Source organism: Manis javanica, chromosome 2, assembly GCF_040802235.1.
Source record: "Manis javanica isolate MJ-LG chromosome 2, MJ_LKY, whole genome shotgun sequence".
NCBI lineage: Eukaryota > Metazoa > Chordata > Mammalia > Pholidota > Manidae > Manis > Manis javanica.
Window position 1 is genome coordinate 92,814,889 of NC_133157.1, and position 19,117 is coordinate 92,834,005.

The 19,117-nt window shown below is 53.3% G+C and overlaps 1 protein-coding gene across 3 annotated transcripts in view; it reads right to left on the reverse strand.

The window, feature by feature from the left end:
- BICD2 (BICD cargo adaptor 2) overlaps positions 1-19,117 on the reverse strand; it is a 53,288-nt gene that overhangs the window by 21,313 nt on the left and 12,858 nt on the right. For all 3 annotated transcript variants that reach the window (XM_073228890.1, XM_017653547.3, XM_017653548.3), the window contains exon 2: positions 1,591-1,803. In XM_073228890.1, the coding sequence (XP_073084991.1) occupies positions 1,591-1,803 (213 nt within the window). The remainder of the gene's footprint in view (positions 1-1,590; positions 1,804-19,117) is intronic.

Here is a 19,117-nt window from a genome sequence, read left to right on the forward strand (position 1 = left end):
GGGACATCTCTGTCACTCACTCCTGGGCCTGCACAGAGCCCAAAACATATGGGGGCCACTGGGGGTGGCAAGGCCAGGACCCACTAGGGCAGGAAGACCAGCACGTGAAAAGGATCTCATCTGCCTCCAGCCAGTGGTAGCCATGCCTGGCTCCTTGGAATTCTGCTTCTCCATCTGCAAAATGGGACCCAAGCAAGGATCAAGGATGGAGGCTGGCAGGGCTTGTCCACACAGTGCAGAGGTCAGAGATCAGGACACTACACTGTCAGCCCAGGGACCTTCAACTCGTAGCCAGACCTGCACCTTGATTTCCCACTCACGATATGAGGGAAGTAACGATGCCTAAAGGGTCTTGGACAGGGTGAGTTACAGGGCAGTTGGACTATCCCACCACTGAAAGTGTTTGCTACGTGCATCAGACCATGGAGGCCAAGAGGTCCTCTTGGACAGTTGGGCATGGGGAACAGACATCTGAGCTGGTTGTCAGAGAGAAATGGGGCTGGTAAGATGGGTCAGAGGCACCAGACACTGGGCAGAGAAGCCCTCCTCACGGAAGGGGAGTCTCCTGGATGACCCTGCAAGGCCTGTGCTGCTGAGGCATGCCAAAGAGTAGGTTGGCACTCATGGGGATGGTGTTGGGGGTGGTGTATAGAGTCACATTCTTGGAGTCCAGGCTCCTTCATCAGGCCTGAGCCTTGGGTATGAGCCACATGCAGGAGGCCACGGAGGGGCTTGGCTCAGTCACACAGCAGGACCGAGAACCACAGAAGGCCTGTGGAAGGGTATGCTCAGACAGAACCAGTGATGGAGGGCACAGAAGGTGCACAGTGGGTCACAGTGGGAGAACAGGAGCAGCAGCAATTCTGACCGAGACCTGCTCTGTGGCAGCTCTGCACCACTGAGCTCCTTTCCTGATGGCCCCTCCTCCCACTGACCAGAGCCTCCTGGGAGGAGTGACACATGCTGGGGTCCCAGTCTCCCAGGGCTGCCAAGCTCCTCCTAGGTTAGGCCTTGGAAACCTCTGACCCCCAGCAGCTGCTCCCCACTGATGCCAGCCCCTAGGTTCTGCCCTAAATCTTGCAAGTGTCCCCTCCCAGCCCTGTGAGACCTTGACTGCCACATGCCCTCAGGTCTGATCTGTCACCCTCGGTGCTGGCCTGGCCATTCAGAACTGCCCGCATCTGCTCCTGTCACCCCAGAGAACAGAGGGCAGAGAGCAGGTCTCCTCATTGCCCAGAACAGGCACTTCACCCTCTAGATGAGAACTGTGGGGCCTCTGAGGCCCCAGGTGAGGCAGGGCTCCCATGGGCTCCCACTATCCTGCCTGTGGCTGTCTGTGGTTAGGAACCCCCTCCCGGGGGGGGGGGGGGGGAACAGAGCCCTGCCCCCACTTCTCAGGGGGAGCCAGGCACCTGCCCACCCCTCACCACTAGGCTAGGCCCATTGGGGCGGGGCAGGCAGGAAGACTCAGACCTGCACCCACAAGAGGCGGGCTGCAGGGAGGAGTCGGGGCAGCAGCAGGAGCCCCCGGACAGCGGGGCTGGCAGGTGGGCTTAGGTGGTGTGGCAGGGCTCCCCAGCCCCGTGGTACCTCCTTGAGCTCCTGCGCCACGGAGGCCAGGCGCTCGCTCTCGGACTGCGCGTTGGCCAGCGCGTTGCGCAGCTGCCTCAGCTCGGCCTGCAGCTCCAGCACCTTGCCCACGTAGTACTGCTCCTTAGACGCCGATTCTTGGATCAGGCTCTCCTCCCGGCTCTCGCCGTCCGCCGCCACCTTCTTGTGGTTCGTGTGCGCCTGTCCAAAGGCCTGTGGAGAGCAGACACCGTGAGAGGGTCTGCTGAGGGGCCACCGGGAGGTGCACAGGAGGATACAAAACACCTCAGCACACCGCCAGGGATCGGGGTGGGGGTGGGGGTGGGGGCCAGGAGCAGAGACCAGGTGGGCGGGGCCACGGGGGCGGGACCAAAGGGGCGGACAGTGACAGGGTGGGTGGGGCCAGGCCGCAGGGGTGGGTAATGACCGGGCGGGCTGATCGGGCTGCTGAGATCAGTGCAGACTCGCAGCGTGGCCCTCTTGAGAGTCAGGTCCTGACCCCAGGGCGGTCCCACAGCCCACAGAGCACCCTTTCCACCACACTCCAGACGGGAAACCGAGGCCCAGGGAGGCACCCTTCCACTTCCTGATCCTGACCCTCTGTTCACTTGTCCTGGGGGATACCTGACACCTGCACCTGGGGAGGCCTTTGAAGGTGGGAGCCCACGTCCCGCCCAATTGAGGACAGCAGGACTAGTCAACAGGCCAGCACACAGGCCCCAGCTGGGAGACCCCACTTGCCTGCCAGGGCCTGGGTGCAGCACTGACAGTACCAGAAGGAGAGGGGTTGCCCCCTCCCCAAACCTCAGGTCTGGGCATCCCTGGCCTCCCATCAAGCCAGCAAAGGGCCAGGCCAGCACCTCTGCTTCCCCTGCCTTCTCACTCTGCACTGCCTAGGACCCAGGACCCCACACCACAGGCCTGCGGGTATGTCTTCTGCACTGTCCCTTTCCCACTGCCCCATGTAGGGAACCCTGTCTCTTTATAAGGCTCCTAAGGAAAAGGAAGTTGATACTCTTACTTCCTGAGAGAAAGAGGAGCATTTTCACTCATTTAGTATTTCACAGGAAGTCTGCAAAATGAGCCCAAGAAAACAATGGGGAAAATGTACAAAACTGTATATAAGGATGCTACTGAGCAAGACAGTTTCTACTACAAAAAAACAAAATGCAGAAAGCGACGGGTCTCTGTCAGCAGAGCACTGGCTACGAGAGGCAAGGTCTGGGCAGGCTGACCGCTCTCCCTCTGAGCACGGGGCAGGTGTTGCTCATACACACAGCCATACACACAGGCCGCCCTGGGAGATACTGGCTTCTTTTCAAAGTAAGTCCACTCAGCTCTGGGATTTCTGTCTCTGTGTTCCTCCTCCTCCAACCTGGTCTCAGGAAAAGACCAAGGCACAAATCCGTGTCTACCCAGGACCTGCCTCACCCCGGGCAATAGCCCAATCCCCAGCTGCATACCAGCCCTGGGCTTACCAGACCTGCCGGGTTTCCAAACACACAGGAAGGACCTGACCCATTGGGCAGGTGCTCTGGAAAACATGGGCCAACTCAAGGGTGTCTCTCCAAACCTGCAGACAAGTCTAACTGGGCAACCAGAGCCAAGCCACTCATGAACCTCAAGCCGGAGTGTGGACATTTCACAAGGCGTTATGTCCCCATGAGACTGTCCTGAGGCAAGGTGGCTGAACACTGTGCCACACATGCATGCATGTGGATGTGTGCACACTACACACACATGCAAGAGCCAGTCCAGGCCTGCTGGCCTCAGAACTGAATCTTCACCTCTGCCCAGCTTCCAGCCTGGCGCACAAGCACTTGTTGGCTCTTCAGACATCAGAGGTGGCGACCTACATCTCCTGCCAAAACACGGCAGCAGGGACTGGTCTACCTCTTGGGTGGAAAACTAAAAATAACTGTTAGTGTATGTGACAAGCAATGGTTTTCACGCCACTCAACACCAGGTAGTGAGGGCAGGACACAGGTGTGCCCACGACAGGAACTTCATACCCCCCACCAGAAGGAACTTCATACAGAAAGAGGCTCAAGGCAGCGAGCAGGCCTGAGAGGCAGCAGTTCTGGAAGCAGGGCACAAGGTGGGAAAGTGGCAGAGGGGCACACAGAGGAGCTGCCAGTGCAGGCCTGTGAGGAAGCCACTGCAAAAAGGCCGCCCAGAGAGACAGAACAGTTCCATTGCTCACACAGACTGAAAGCAGCGCCGGCTCCCACCACCAGAGGGTGTCCCTAGGCCCCAAGCAGCAGGTTGAACACTGCAGGCCCAGCCAAACTGGGGCCTGGTGAATGTTCTCTGGTCCTTGGCACAAAGCTTTACAGCAAAACATAAAAGCATCAAACTATATCCCAAAAAAGCCAAGAAAACACATAGGAGTACCAGCACCATCTTCCAAGCTGGTGAAATCCAGCTGGAGCTTCGGCAGGTGAAAGAAGGGGCAGGGAAGCTTTTCCCAGTGGGCCGGGAGCCAGACCAGGGCAGGGCAAGGTGGGGAGGACGGATTTCTTCAAGCTTGTGGAGCAGACTGGTGCTGAACACACAGGTAGGGACTGACAAGAGATGCAGCATGCTCCTGAGGGGCCTGGGTGGGCCCACCACAGGTTAGAGACGCAGAAGAGACGGCAGTGAACTCGGAGAACCGGCTAAGATTACCCAACAGAAACACACACAGAAAAAAGGCTAAACCAGGGCTGAGTGGCTGTGGGGCATTATGCTAAGTAAGTCAGACACAGAAAAACACCTAGAGTCTGTCTTAATGTGGAACCTAACAAACAAACAAACAAACAAACCCCACTAAGTCAAAGTTCAAAGACACAGTAAACAGGTTAGTGGCTGCCAGAGGCAAGGAGTCGGGCATAGTTGCGGGGGGGAAGGGGGTGGTTAAAAATTGACTAAAATTAATAATGGGTGTCTTGGCAATCCAAATTCATTATCACACACTTTGTTGAGAAACATCAATACACATGATTTTGAAGACATGAACGCATGTTACAGTGATCAGAATTTAAAAAAAGGCTTTTCAAACTGGATATAAGAAATATCCCCACCCAAAACCCAACCAACTATATGCTGTTTATGAGACTTATATGGGACAAAAATAAGGACAAAGAAAGCTGAAAGTAATTTATCATCTGATCCATTTTTTAAGCACACAGTTCACAAGTGTTACAAATATTCACACTGTTGTGTAGCCAAGGTCCAGAACTCTTCTCACAAGGAGAGAGAGAAGGAAAAGGCAAGTCAGAGACTGGAAAGAATGTGTACATCACGCATCTGATAAAGGACTTACAGCCAGAATAGAGGAACTCTCAAAACTTGCCAAGGAAAAACTAATGAACAGTGGGAAAATAATTGAACACTAGAGGGTAAATGGAAAAGAATCAAAAGAGAAGACGTTCAAGTCATGCAAATAAGTGACCAGGGAGTCACACGCAACAGCTTCAATGAGGCCCCACCACACAGCTACAGGGATGTTTAAGACCCTGACCCACAAGGCTGGCTCGGGCGCGGGGCAGCCCCTGCTGCTGGTGGGGATATAAAATGGTGTAAGCACTTTGAAAAGAATGGGCAGACTCTGGGGAAGCTAAGCAGGTATGTGAGGCAGAGCACAGCCAGTCACTCCTAGGCATTTACCCTAGAGCAGTGGAAGCATATCTGCAACAGTCAAAACAAGACAACCACATGGGCTGAAAGGGACTGATAAGACAGCAGTGGCACAACAGAGGTTCCACACGATGGAATGCCACTCTGCAGTACACAGTGGCATGCATGGTACAGATGCACGGAGATCATACTGGGTGGAAAGTCAGGCCAAATGCAGTTGTGCTGCATGACTCCAGTCACAAAAGACTCCAGGGAATACAGATTAAATGTGTGCCATGGCTGCCAGGGTCACGGATATCTCTGTCTTCTAGATTAGGCTGATCTCAGGAGCGTGTACCCATAGAGAACTGATCAACTAGCATCCTATCCAATCCCAGAAAGGGTAAACCTAGGGGGCCTCATCCCTGCGCACATGTCCCAGCGCCCAGAACAGAGGGTGAGAGGCTGGATGGAGATCATGCCCAGTCACTCAGCTACCCATCTGCACGCCATCTTGCATGGCCTTGACTCCAGCTCAAAGCTCACCTGCCTTCCTCGCCCCGCCCACACCATATGTGCTCAGAGCACAGCATGTGCTGCCTGACTGCACACCTGGCTGTGGGCCTACTAGTCCCAGCCACTTTCACAGGCTGTGTCCCACCCAGGCTGCTGTCCACCTGAGGGCCTCCACCAGGGCATACCAAGGATCCAGCCTGGGCCTCCACCTACTGCCACCCACAAAACCCCCTGGCTGACAGCCTTCTAACCACAGCACACTTGTCTGGGCTTCTAGGTGGCAGTGGCAATGCCCTGATGTCCCCCTGGGGCTGCCTGGGCTGGGCAAGTCCAGGCATGATGTCACAGCCAGCCTGCTTCAAATTTACCTGCTCGCTCAGACACCCAGGCCAGGGACAGAAGTGGTGGGTTTGCCAAACGAGGGAGCCCAGGGCAAGATTTCAAAGCCAGGTGTGGAGGGCACCAATGATGTGGCGTGCCAGGAGTGGGGGCCTCAGAGGCACTGGAAGAGTGCAGACAGAGCAGGGGGCTTTGGGAGGGCGAATGCAGCCTGGATCAGGTGTCAAGGGTGGTGAGCCCAGGATGTGGGGCACCTGTCCAGGGGCTCACGGCAGGAGTGGAGCATGAGGCCTGACTTCAGGGCATGCTGGACTGGAGACAATGGAGCCACCAGGGTTCCCCTGTGAAGGTGGGGCTCCCGTAGACAGTGCATTCAGGCAACAAGCCAAACCTTGGCTTCCCCTGAGGTGGGGGCCCACCAAGGCCCCCACAGCTGGCATTTCTGATGGTACTAAATGCCCAGACCCCAACAGCCCCAAGAAGGACATGGCACACAGGAGGCCCCAGACACCCGGCCCATGCTCTGCTGTCCAGACCCAGGGCCCCACTGACCTGACCAGGCCGAGATCTGGAGACAAAGGCAGGCCAGAGAAGCAGAGATGGCAACTACAGACCAGAGGCTTTCACTGCCCACCTGAAGCACTCCTGGACATGGACAGTTGGTACACAGTGGCCCCACCTGCCACGTCTGGCCCAAGCCTGGTTCTGCAGGTAAAGCTATACTGGAACACACCTAAATGGGAAATCTGGAATGGGCTGGCAAGAGTCCATGAGCACAAGGCCTGGGATTCAGAGAGAGCCATTGGGTGGGTCCCAGGCAAACACAGGGGTCAACCAGAAGGGGACTGAGAGCCTGGTGCCCATGGGGAGAGTGTGGACTTCTCAGGCAGAAGGTCTCATCTGCCTTTCCCTGACCATCCAGCTCAGGGCACAGGCCCTCTCAAGGAAAGAAGGAGCCTTTGGAGAGGCTGCAGCACTCCTTCCCCACAGGCGTCTCTGATGGGGCATCCGGCTGGGACGAGGCCTGAGGGGAGGCAAACAGGAAGAGAGCTGTGCTCGCCAGGGCTCCTCGGAGAAACAGAACCCGGAGGACACACATAAGGCTGCACAGGAGATTTGTTCAAGGACTGGGCTCAGGCAGACCGAGAAGGCCCACCACCGCCATCTGCAAGCCGCGACCATGGGAGGCCGGAGAGCCAGAAGCACTGGTGCTGCGGGCAGAGGGTGCTGGCCCAGTTCTAGCAGAGCGCAGCGCCCGCTCAGCTTTCTTCTCTTCAGCCTAAGGGACTGGGTGAGGCCCGCCCAGTGAATCAAATGCTGACCTCTGCAGGGACACCCACACAGACACACCCAGAAATGATGCTTCCCCAGCTATCCAGTGCCCTCAGCCCAGCCAGGGTGGCACATAAAAACAACCTTCACACAGGTGTGGGGTCTGCTGCAAGACTCTCAAATCTGTGCTGTGAAAGCAACAGAGACATAGCAGTAAAAGCGAGTAAAACATTATTTGCAAAACCAGGCTGAGAGCCGGATGTGGCCTCAAGCAGTATGCTGAGCCCTGGCCTGGCCAGAACCCCCTCCCTGTGGTTCCTCATGGGAAGCTGTAGTGTGTGTCACAAGGGCCATCCCTGGGCCTGGTACACTGGACCCCAGCCCAGAAGGATGGGGGCTCCAGTGCAGAAACGGACTAGAAAGGCCCAGAAGCAGGACAGGTAGGCTGGGAGGAGGTCCTGAGACCAGGCCTCTGAGCCCTGGAGGAGGCCCCCTCCTCCTGGCCATGGGAGCTGTCAGCCCCCACCGGGCAGGAGAGCTGGTGTGAGCCCCACGGCACTGGCAGCTCTCCCCTCACTGAGTCATGATGTGCAATGCCAAGCTGGTACTAAGGTGCCACTTCCTCTTGTGCCACTCCTGGAAGGGCGAGCGCCCCATGTGGAGGTGCGTCTGTCCTGCAGCAGTGGAGAACAGGTGTGGACATCCCCGCCATCAGCCCTGGTCATCAGCCTGGCTTGCAGAGGCTGGCCCCACCTCTGACACACCAACCAGGGACAAGAGGCAGACCTGCACAGGTGGGCTGGCCCAGCTCTGGACCGCAGCCAGCCCACAACCATGGCCAGAGCGGTGGTGGGAGCCAGGCCTGCAGCAGGGTGGTTCTAGGGACACCAGTTTGGCCCGAAAGAGCCAACACACACTACGCCAGGAGAAAATCCCATGAGATGAGGCCAGTCTGCTCAAGGATGCTGGGGTTTGGAACTCTTGGCCCTTTGTTTTTGGAATTCCTGCCCCATGCACGGCAGCACTTCCAGCACCCAGCTCTGTCCCAGCTGGAGGGACTCCAAAGCTGGGCATCAGGGCAACCACAGAACAAACTGCAGGGTCACACCATGGCTCATCGGTGGTCCTGACTACAGATCACTGACCGCCAGCACTGCAGCCTCGCTGTCCCCCAGGCGTCGCTCACTTCCCTTCCAGTTAAGTGGTGTTCACAACAGCACCTTGCCCCTGGAACAGCTCCTCAGGGCAGGTGTGTGCCAGAACCCCAAGAGGCATCACCTTGGGGGCAGTGCTCACTACCCAGCTGGGCGCGTAACTGCCCACTGCTGCCATGAGGAAGGACAGCAGCTCAATGCAAGGCCATGGCACAGCCCAAGCTCAACAGACACTGATCGACGGGGTGGGCTTCCAACACAGGTGCCCCCAGCACAAGCTGCATGGCTTCACCCATCACTGCCGCCAAGGCAGACCCGGTGGTGCCTCTGAGGGCTGGGAAGGGTGGGACCCACAGCAAGTCGGCGTCCACAGGAGCCTTGTCAACTCAATGGGGCTCAAGCTGAGAAGGGAAACAGGTATGAGCTCAAGGACGGGACAGAGAGGTAAGGACTTCACAGCAATGACAGGCTGAGGGCTCTATCCACACCCAGTTCACTGGCCCAAAAGGTCTAGCCCTGAATGCTGTGACAGAAGGCGCGCAGGCAGGTGATCAGAATTTACATCAAAGGTGAGAAGACCAACAGCAGGTGGAAGCGTACCCTCTCTGTAAAACAGCACAGAGGAACAATGGGATGCAGTGATATCACAGTAACCTGAAAATGGAAGACATTCCATGTGCACGATGGCAGAACAAAATAAAAAATTGTGTATTCCACAAATTTTCTGTAATCTAAAACTGTTCTTAAAAAATAAAAGCTATTTACACAAAAGTAAACTCCAAATGGATCAAAGACCTGAATATAAATCATGAAACCATAAAACTCTTATAAAAAAACATAGGCAAAAATCTCATGGACATAAACATGAGTGACTTCTTCATGAACATATATCCCTGGGCAAGGGAAACAAAGGCAAAAATGAACAAGTGGGACTATATCAAGCTAAAAAGCTTCTGTACAGCAAAGGACACCATCAATAGAACAAAAAGGTATCCGACAGTATGGGAGAACATAATCATGAATGACAGATTCGATAAAGGATTGACATGCAAAATATATAAAGAGCTCAGATGCCTCAACAAACAAAAAGCAAATAATCCAATTAAAAAATGGGCAGAGGAGCTGAATAGACAGTTCTCTAAAGAAGAAATCCAGATGGCCAACAGGCACATGAAAAGATGCTCCACGTCACTAATCATCAGAGAAATGCAAATTAAAACCACAATGAGATATCACCTCACACCAGTAAGGATCACCATCATCGAAAAGACAAACAACAACAAATGTTGGCAAGGTTGTGGAGAAAGGGGAACCCTCCTACACTGCTGGTGGGAATGTAAACTAGTTCAACCATTGTGGAAAGCAGTATGGAGGTTCCTCAGAATGCTCAAAATAGAAATACCATTTGACCCAGGAATTCCACTTCTAGGAATTTACCCTAAGAATGCAGCACTCCAGTTTGAAAAAGACAGATGCACCCCTATGTTTATCGCTGCACTGTTTACAATAGCCAAGATATGGAAGCAACCTAAATGTCCATCAGTAGATGAATGGATAAAGAAGATGTGGTACATATACAGAATGGAGTATTTCACAGCCATAAGAAAAAAACAGATCCTACCATTCACAACAACATGGATGGAGCTAGAGGGTATTATGCTCAGTGAAATAAGCCAAGCGGAGAAGGACAAGTACCAAATGATTTCACTCATATGTGGAGTATAAGAACAAAGAACAACTGAGGGAACAAAACAGCAGCAGAATCACAGAACCCAAGAATGGACTAACAGTTACCAAAGGTAAAGGGACTGGGGAGGATGGGTGGGAAGGGAGGGAATAAGGGTGGGGAAAAAGGAAGAGGGCATTACGATTAGCATGTATAATGGGGGGGCACGGGGAGGGCTGCGCAACACAGAGAGGACAAGTAGTGATTTTACAGCATCTTACTACACAGATGGACAGTGACTGTGAAGGGGTATGTGGGGGGGACTTGGTGAAGGGGGGAACCTAGTAAACATAATATTCTTTCTGTAATTGTAGATTAATGGTACCAAAAAATAAATAAATAAATAAATAAATAAATAAATAAAAGCTATTTAAAAATGTATTGGTACACACCCAAACACACGAAAACAGCTCAATACCACGTGCATCCCAGAGGGTTCACAGAACAAACAGGAAACTGAATAAACACAAACAGAAACAGCAAAATCCGTCAAGAGCATAGGGTCACCACAAGACGGCGCTGTGCTGGGGGAGGGGCAGCACTGAACACACCCACACCCACACCCACACACACGCACGCATGCGTGACACAAACAGAGCCAGAACAACGTAACAGGCTGTGTGGAAGTAACACAACAAACACCCAAACATAAGAGAAAAACTAGCAGCCAGGCCCAAAGTGCTCCACATGCAGCCCCCGCACGAGGCAGGCTCAGAAGGTGCGCATCCCCTCCACAGCTCCACAGACTCAGCATGTAAGTCTGGGGAGACCTCTGCCAACAGGGCAGGCCACCTGAGACTCACCCACACACCCAAGGACACAAAGCCAGCAGCATCAATTCAACTTTAACGGAAGACACCAGCTGCACTAAGATGCTCTGAAAAAATGGATGTATGACTTCCTTAATTCCAGAAAAAGAGCATCTACAGTGAATCTACCCAGACGAATCTAAGAGCGAGTGTTAACAAAGAGCAGGATACACGAGTAAATAACATACAAGCACTGGAGAGCCTCCCCTAAAGAGGATGAGGCAAGGGACCTCTCAACACACTCACTGCACAGAGGCCAGAAAAAAGGATGAATTAATTCCATGCTGTTTGCTGGTGATGATTTTATCCAGAAAATACACTGAGAAACATCTCTAAGAAGGTCTTTTAGAGATCTCCAATCCCCCCAAGGTAAATTGTTACATGAGGAATACATACTAAGAAAAGTAATTACATTTATAATCTTGACATAAAAAAACATCAGCTCAACTCACAGGAAGGATACATGTGCTGAAAAGACTGAGCAGGAGGCAAGGTGCCAGTCGCCACAGGGATCCTGCGACCTGACCCACAGTAGTTAAGAATGAGGAAAGGGCCCCCAATCCTTTGGGGTGAAGTTTCCCCAGACCACTGAGCAAGCAAAAAGACTCCCCATTTCCTCCTCTGAAAATTTAAAGATGTAATTCATACTCCACAACATCCAGCCTTTAACATGCAATTCTGTGGTCTGGTGTGTTCCCAGGGCATGTGACCATCACCACTATCTAATTCCACATTTTCAGCACCCCCAACAGAGCCCATCCCCATTAGCAGTCCCTTGCCAGCTCCCCTCCCCAGACATGAAAACCACCAACGTGCTTCTGTCTGTGGATGTGCCTATTCAGGACATTTCACAGAAAGGGAAACACACCCTCTGGTCTTCCATGACTGACTTCTGTGTGAGCATGGCTCACGGCCCATTCATGTGGCACATACCAGCATTTGGTGGTACATTTGGGTGGTATCTACTTCGGGGCTGTTTTGAACGGTGCTGCTGTGAACATCTGGGCACACATTCGTACTCTCTCGGGCATACGGGGGGAAGTGCACTGCTGGTTGCACGTTCTCCCCAACTTGGGCCATTCTAACACTTTGAGGAACTGCCAAACTGCTTGCCAGGACAGCCATGCCACCTTTCATTTAACCAGCAGAGTGTGGCTTTGATTTCTCCCCATGCCTGTTAACACTTTTTACTCTGTGTGTTTGATTGTATCCTAGATAAAAGTGAGATCTCCTCCCATTTAAAAAAATTAGTAACAGCAAGACATACCACTTATAAGTCTCCTGAGGTATACCATTTCATCCAATGCCTACCTCCAAGATCTCAGAACTCAAGTTCTCAGGTCACAGCAGAAGAAAAGAAGGCCCCACGAGGCAGGGGCACATTGGCACTTGATGCCTTCTTTAGTGTCAGTGTCAGAACTGCTGCCTGGGGGCAGGGGGTCCTTATCCAGAGTGTAGACTCCCACCTGACAGTATGGACAAGGCTGGCACCCCGCAGAAAACTGGCTGTGGTCCTAATAAGCTCTCAGAAAGGAGGGTCTCCAAATAGCCAGTCAACATGGGAAAGGGGCGAGAAGGGCTGGAGCTGGCAATCCACAGAGACACACCTAGAAAGACTTCCTGAGAAGGCCCTGTGGCACGAAGGGCTCTTCCCAAGCACAGGAAACGGAGTGGCTTCAAGGCCTAGCTGCCTGCTCCCAGCTCTGACACGGTGGGTGGGCGGGCAATGCCCCAGGCCTGTGCACTGTGCTGCTCTTTCTGTTCCCTGGTGAGAACCAGCACCTCCACATCATTGTCCACGTGAGACTGCCAGTGAAGGCAGGAAAGATGAGGCAGAGGTCAGCAAGCAGAACCAGGCCTGGGCCCATACCCCATGGCTCAGTTGCCCACACCTCCAAATCACCTGGGGAGCCGAAACATCTGTTCCCAGGTATACTGGGCAGTGGTTTTTAATCCCCAGATCTGGCTGAGGCTGGTCATGCTGGCCCCACCCAACTTTCCAGGATCCCAAGAGGTGATCCCCAGCTGGCATTCGGCCACCACCACTGGGTGGTGCTTCTGTGAAGCAGCAGAGCCCAGGAGGGGCTGGCCTTTCTGCCAGGCACCTGGGTGGCTGCGAGCAACTGTCCCAGACACAGGAGAGGAAGGTATGGTCCACACAGGCTCAAATGCAGGCTCCTGAGGCCGTGCTCCCTGAGCCAGACCCCAACGTCCACCAGGAGGTGTTGGCGATTCAGGCACCTACACAGGCACACTGCTCAGAAGCCAGCCACTGACACATGCAGCCCATGTCCATCCACACACAGCCTGGAGCGTAACCTGCTTAGAGCAGCAGTGGCCAGCAGCTGAGCCAGAAGGCATCAGGGTGGAGAGCCACAGGACTGCAGACAGCTCTGCATCTCTCGCAGGTCAATTACGCCTCACTTTAAAAATGAGGGCTGCTTCACATAATATAGGAGGGGGCACAGGGAAGGCAGTATAGCACAGAGAAGACAAGGAGTGACTCTACAGCATCTTACTACACTGATGGACAATGACTGCAATGGGGTGTGTGTGGGGAGACTTGTTAATATGGGTGAATGCTGTAACCACAGTGTTGCTCATGTGAAACCTTCATAAGATTGTATATCAATGATACCTTAATTAAAAAAAAGAAAGAAAGAGGGCTGCTTACAGGACAGAAGCACCAGGGCAGCAGTCAGTGGCCACCCTGATCAGAGCAGCCTGGGGAAGAGGGCTCAGCAATGCCTCATAGTGACTGGCCCAAATCCCCACCAGCACGTGAGGGTGGCTGGGATGGGAGCAGCTTCCTAGAAGCCTCCAGGGAGAAGCTTCAGAGTGAAGCTGAGCTCTCCTACAGAACCTTCTGGAGGGCTGCACAGAGCCCTGTAACATCCCTGCCAGGTCCCTACTGGGCCACATCCCAGAGCCACTGTTCCCAGGGCTCGTCAGGGGAGGGAAGCAAGGGAAGAGCAGTCAGCCCAGAGAGAGCAGGGAGCGCAGATAGAGACTCTGTGGGACCTCGTGCTGTCCTGCCAGAATTCCTTCAGTCCATGCCTAGGGCTGGAGCACTAGCACTTCAGTTTGTGGGCACAGAAAGGCTGGGGGCAGGGCCCAAGCCCCAGATACACAGTCCAGCCAGGGTGGCAGGACAAGGCAGCGCCTCTCACAGGGAGGGCAGAAAGCACTGGTGAGCCTGGGGACACCCCAAGCCTGGCCCTGAGCCGTGCGTGCCTCCTCAGTGGGGTGCAGGGCTGGAGCAGAGGACCCACACCTGGCCTGTGGATGGGCTACAGGACAGGGAGGACATGCCCCCTGGACTGGGTCCGGCACAGCTCCCAGGCTCCCTCCTACCCAGCCTGCTCTGGGTATTCCTGAGCAGACCCCAGTGGTAAGTTGAGAAGGCTTGGCTCATAGCCCAAGGGGAAAGAGGTGGCTTTAGGTCTCATCAGGTTTTTACAACAGCCTGCAGACGAGACCTTCAGCAGTTGACCCCCACCCCCCCACAGGTGAGCCACTGGGCTCAGGGAGGCCAGGTGACTGCTCAAGTGGCACCACAGGGCTTCTCACCCCCAGAAACAATTCTTTTCTTTTTAGCAAAGTGATTCTCAGAGCTGGGTAGGTGGGGAGGGGAGGAGCTGGGCCCCAAGGAGCCCCAACAGCCTCGTGGCAACCGGGGAAATCCTGGGAAGGCCATACACATCCCTGCACGAGAGGATGGGGCCTCCCACACACTCCCTGCCTGGCAGACCAACCTCACCCATCAGCAGCGTGCCAAGAGCCCACCTCAGTCCAGACGCCTTCCAAAGACCTGGGAGGGGCACATGCGTAACTACTGTCCTCACTTGCCGGCCCTTTCCACTGTGCGCCTGGCCTCAGCTTCCCCTTGGAGCACCTGCACACTGGCTGCGGGGATCAGAAAAACCAGGCCTGAGGGCCGGCATCTGCACAGGGACAAAGTGTGGCTGTGGTGACTGTCACCCCCACCCCATCCTATTGCCAACCACAAACCCCAGGTGCCCTGAGCAGCGTCTAAACACTAAGCTGCTTTTAGAAAACTGGGAATCCCCTCCCGGGCAGGAGGGATTTGGCCAGAATCGGGCACCATTTAAAGAAGATTATATGTAATTGCCTCAGTATCAGCAGACAGGCTTCTGGCCAGCTGAGCCCTAGGGCTGGTGGTGGTGGTCCCCACAGACTCCGCCCCTCTACCCAGGGACAGACACAGAGGCCAGTCTGGGGAAGAACCTAAGTTCCACAGCAGGTAGCTGCCCAACGCAAACCTGCATTCGCCGGCCTGCAGCTGGTGCAGCTGCCAGCTCCCATCTGCCCCAGGCCGCAGGCACCACCAAGCTGGGCAGGGAAAGGGCCAGGAGGCAGCCCTACATTATCAGCCCTGTTTCAAGAAGGCACACCATTACATCAGCAAGTGGTCAGACACCTGACATCAGGTCATGTTCCTGCAGGACCCAGAGTCCTGTGGCCTTGGGGACAGGCCTGTCAGTGACTGTGGCCAGGGCTGGGGAAGATCTTAGGGGTGAGTGTCCACATCAGGCATGTCACATTTGCCCTGGTAGGGTCAGCGCTGGGTGCCCCAGGAACCAAGGACACTGCCTGCCCATGAAGAGCAGCACCCCCCAGGGGGAGCCAGCTGGAAGCCTGTGCTGAAAGCCAGGTATCTGGGATCCAGCCTCATCCCCTACCTCGATGTCACCAGTGGGTGAGTCCTGAGGGACACCCTGTGCTGCACACATCCCCTCTGCCACAGTGCTGGCCTGAGGCCCTGGTGTATCCCATCACAACAGCCCCAACACCGTTCCGTCCCAGCAGCCACCAGCAAGCCACAGCCGAGGAAGATGCCACGGCAGGGCCTGAGTGCTCCCAGCACCCTCACTGCCCCATCAGGCCCTGCACGCAGGCGTAGCGAGTGTGTGCAGGGCACCACCTGCACCAACCACAGATTCCTGGGTTCTGCAGACCTGTCCCAATGCCAGGAAGAGGAGGGCGGATGTGGGGTGGAGTATAGCCCCAGCACCTAAGCATGGGCCAGCAGGCTGTAAAGGGGATTCTGGAGGGTGGCAGGCACCTGAAACAACACTGGAGGCACTTGAAACCCAAATGGGCACAGCTTCACACTGTCACCTGTAACTCCTGTTCCTCTGACACTAAATCCTATGGTGTTTTTATATATATGTATAACAATAACAATATTACACAGCAGTAATAGTATAACTCCATTTGAGTTCCCAGACCCAATTCCAATGTGTGTTAAGTATGTGGGAGGTGGTCTTCCCACACATATTAACACCAAGCAATTCTCAAACACCAGGAGGGTGTTGGAGAACTCAACTCAATTCTGATGCTATCTGCCTGGAGACAGCACCAGATTCCCAGGTTAAAGGCTCTGTCCTACTAAACTGCCCTCCATCCCCCACTCCAGACACCAATCGCAGCTGCAGTTTCCTGTGCTTCTGATCTACCAGCTACAGACCTCCCCATTAGGTTCGATTAATTTGCTAGAGTAGCAACTCAGGAATTCCTAACACTTACCGTTGACTAGTTTAATAAAGGATAGCATAAAGAATACAAGTGTCAGTAAAACTGTAACATTTCCAGAGTATCTCGCCTGGCTTTAGTGCACTTGCATATCCTCAGGGGTGGAGAGAAGTTCATCTCCCTATTGGTAATTACCTGGGCAAGGAGGGCTTATCTGTACCTGAGAGGTGAGGGGGAGGGCCAGGTTTGCTGCTGCTGGAGCAAGAGGGAGAGATGGGCCGGACTACAGTTTGTAAGAAGATATAGATGGATTTTAAACTTTATTTCTCCCTTTGACTGATTTTGGTTTTTAGAGGTATTTTGCCCCAGGATTTCCTCTCCCTGAACTTACAACAAGTTAATAGCCAGATGAAGAGCTACATAGGGCAAGTTCCCAAATGAAAGAGCTCCTATCCTCATGGAGCTTGGAGCCCGGCTCGGCAGCATATGGAGGGGCTCTGGCTCCCCAAGCTTAAAAGCTCTCTTGGATGGAGAATGAGGACACGACCAAGCACAGCAGAGCAGAAAGAGCAACAAGCTCTTAGGGGTTTTTGTGGGGGCTTCACTGCATTGTCACGACTGACTAAATAAATCATTGGCCACTGGCTGATTCAGCCTCCAGCCCCCGCCCTGGGGTGGGGGCGGGGGTTCAAAAGTCTCTCATTAACATGACAAAACACCCATTTTACCTTCAAGACTGCAGTGTTTTCAGGAACTGTGGATGAAGACCAAATACACATGGGCAAGATATATGTGGTCATATGAATGACCAAATATGTATTTCTTATAACTCATTATATCAATATCACACACACTTTCAGAGGGACCTAGCTGCTGGCCCCTGCTTGTGGGCAGCAGCTCATGGCTGCCTGAAGGGGTGTGATCCCAGGTCTGACTGTGGCTGACCACACAGCCCTCCCTTATGTGCCGCGAGGTCAAATCAAATGCACAAGGTAAGCAGACTACAGGCTGGTTTCTAGAAGTTAAGTTAGCCCAAGCAGAGGAGGGCTCTGTTCATGACCACTTTAGGGATGGGGCCTGTAAGATAAATTTTAGCCGAAATAAGCAGGCAAAGAGAGGCAACAAAGGGCCAGGTAGTTTATTTGAATGCCACTCCCGGGTGATGTTCCGCGGTCTGGGTATTACAGGCCAGGGAAGTCACACCTGGTCAGGGAGGTGGGGGCTTATAAGGGATTAGGAGGGGGAGGAGTGGGCAAGCTATCCTAGCGGGTGTGGAGAGGTACGACTGGCTAAAGGTGACATAATTGACAACTAGAAACTTTTTTCCTTAAAATAGGGAGGAGGCTGACATCCAGGTCTTAGTTGGCACATCAGAAGGATGGAATTCAGGAAGAGCTGTCCCCTTTCCATAAAAGGCACGGACCTTGGGGTCTTGTCTGTTCTCCCCCTATGGCATCTCTGTTCTGTTTGCATGTCCTTGTTTTTCCTTCCTCCAACCTAACAGGGCCTAGGGACAGGGGAGGGCCACATTCGCCTTCTACCAAGAATCCAACGAATGCACTGCTGACTTCCCTCCTAGCCATGTGCCCTCTACTACTTTTTCTGAAGATTGAAAAAAAAAAAAGGACTACACTGAGTCATGGTGAGCAGGACTAGCCCCAACAGTCCTGGGCCTACAACCAAACCATGGAGCTCAAGGGTAAGACCTGTCAGCAACACAAAAAGATTTCTAAGAAACCAGTAACACATAATCAAGACAGCAGGAAAAGGATAATCAATAGAGCAAGACACAGGGCCCAGGAGCAGGTGTGCACATAGCCAACTGACCCAGACACAGGGACAACCGGTTGTCCCTGTGCAAAAAAGAACGTCTGAGCACAGACCTTGCTCCCTCCACCAATGCAAACTCAAAATGGGTCGTGGGCCAGGATGCAGAGTGAAGAACCACAGGCTTCTGGATAACAACACAAAAGAGCAATCTTTGTGGTCTTGGGTCTGGCGCACATCTCATTGGGTACAGCTGACCACATCATGTTGGTCCCAGAGAACAACATCGTGATTTGACAGCTTTCCACATTAAGGAACGCTCACCGCAGGAAACATGCTCACCACCTGTCACCACACACTGTAATGTGACTATGTTCTCCAGAATACGCCTTCGTCCTGTGACTATTTGTTTAACAAATACTGCCTTTTTATTCCCACTCCATCCATACCCCCACCCCAAAACCAGTCTGTTCTCTGTATTTATGAGTCTATTTTCTGTCATTTATTCATGTTTAGTTTTTAGATTACACATATAAGTGAAACCTATGGTATTTATCTTTCTTCACCTGACTTATTTCATTAAGTTGATCCCTCTCTCATGCTGCAAATGGCAAGATTTCCTTCTTTTTTATGACTGAATAATATTCCATTGTATGTATGCACATCTTATTTATCCATCACCTACTGACGGTCACTTTGGTAGCTTCGTATCTTGGCTATTGTAAATAATGCTACAGTAAACACAGGGGTGTATATAGCTTAATGAATTAGCATTTTTATCTCCTCTGGTAAATTCCCATAAGTGGGATTACTGGGTCACATGGTATTTCTATTTTTAATTTTTTGAGGAA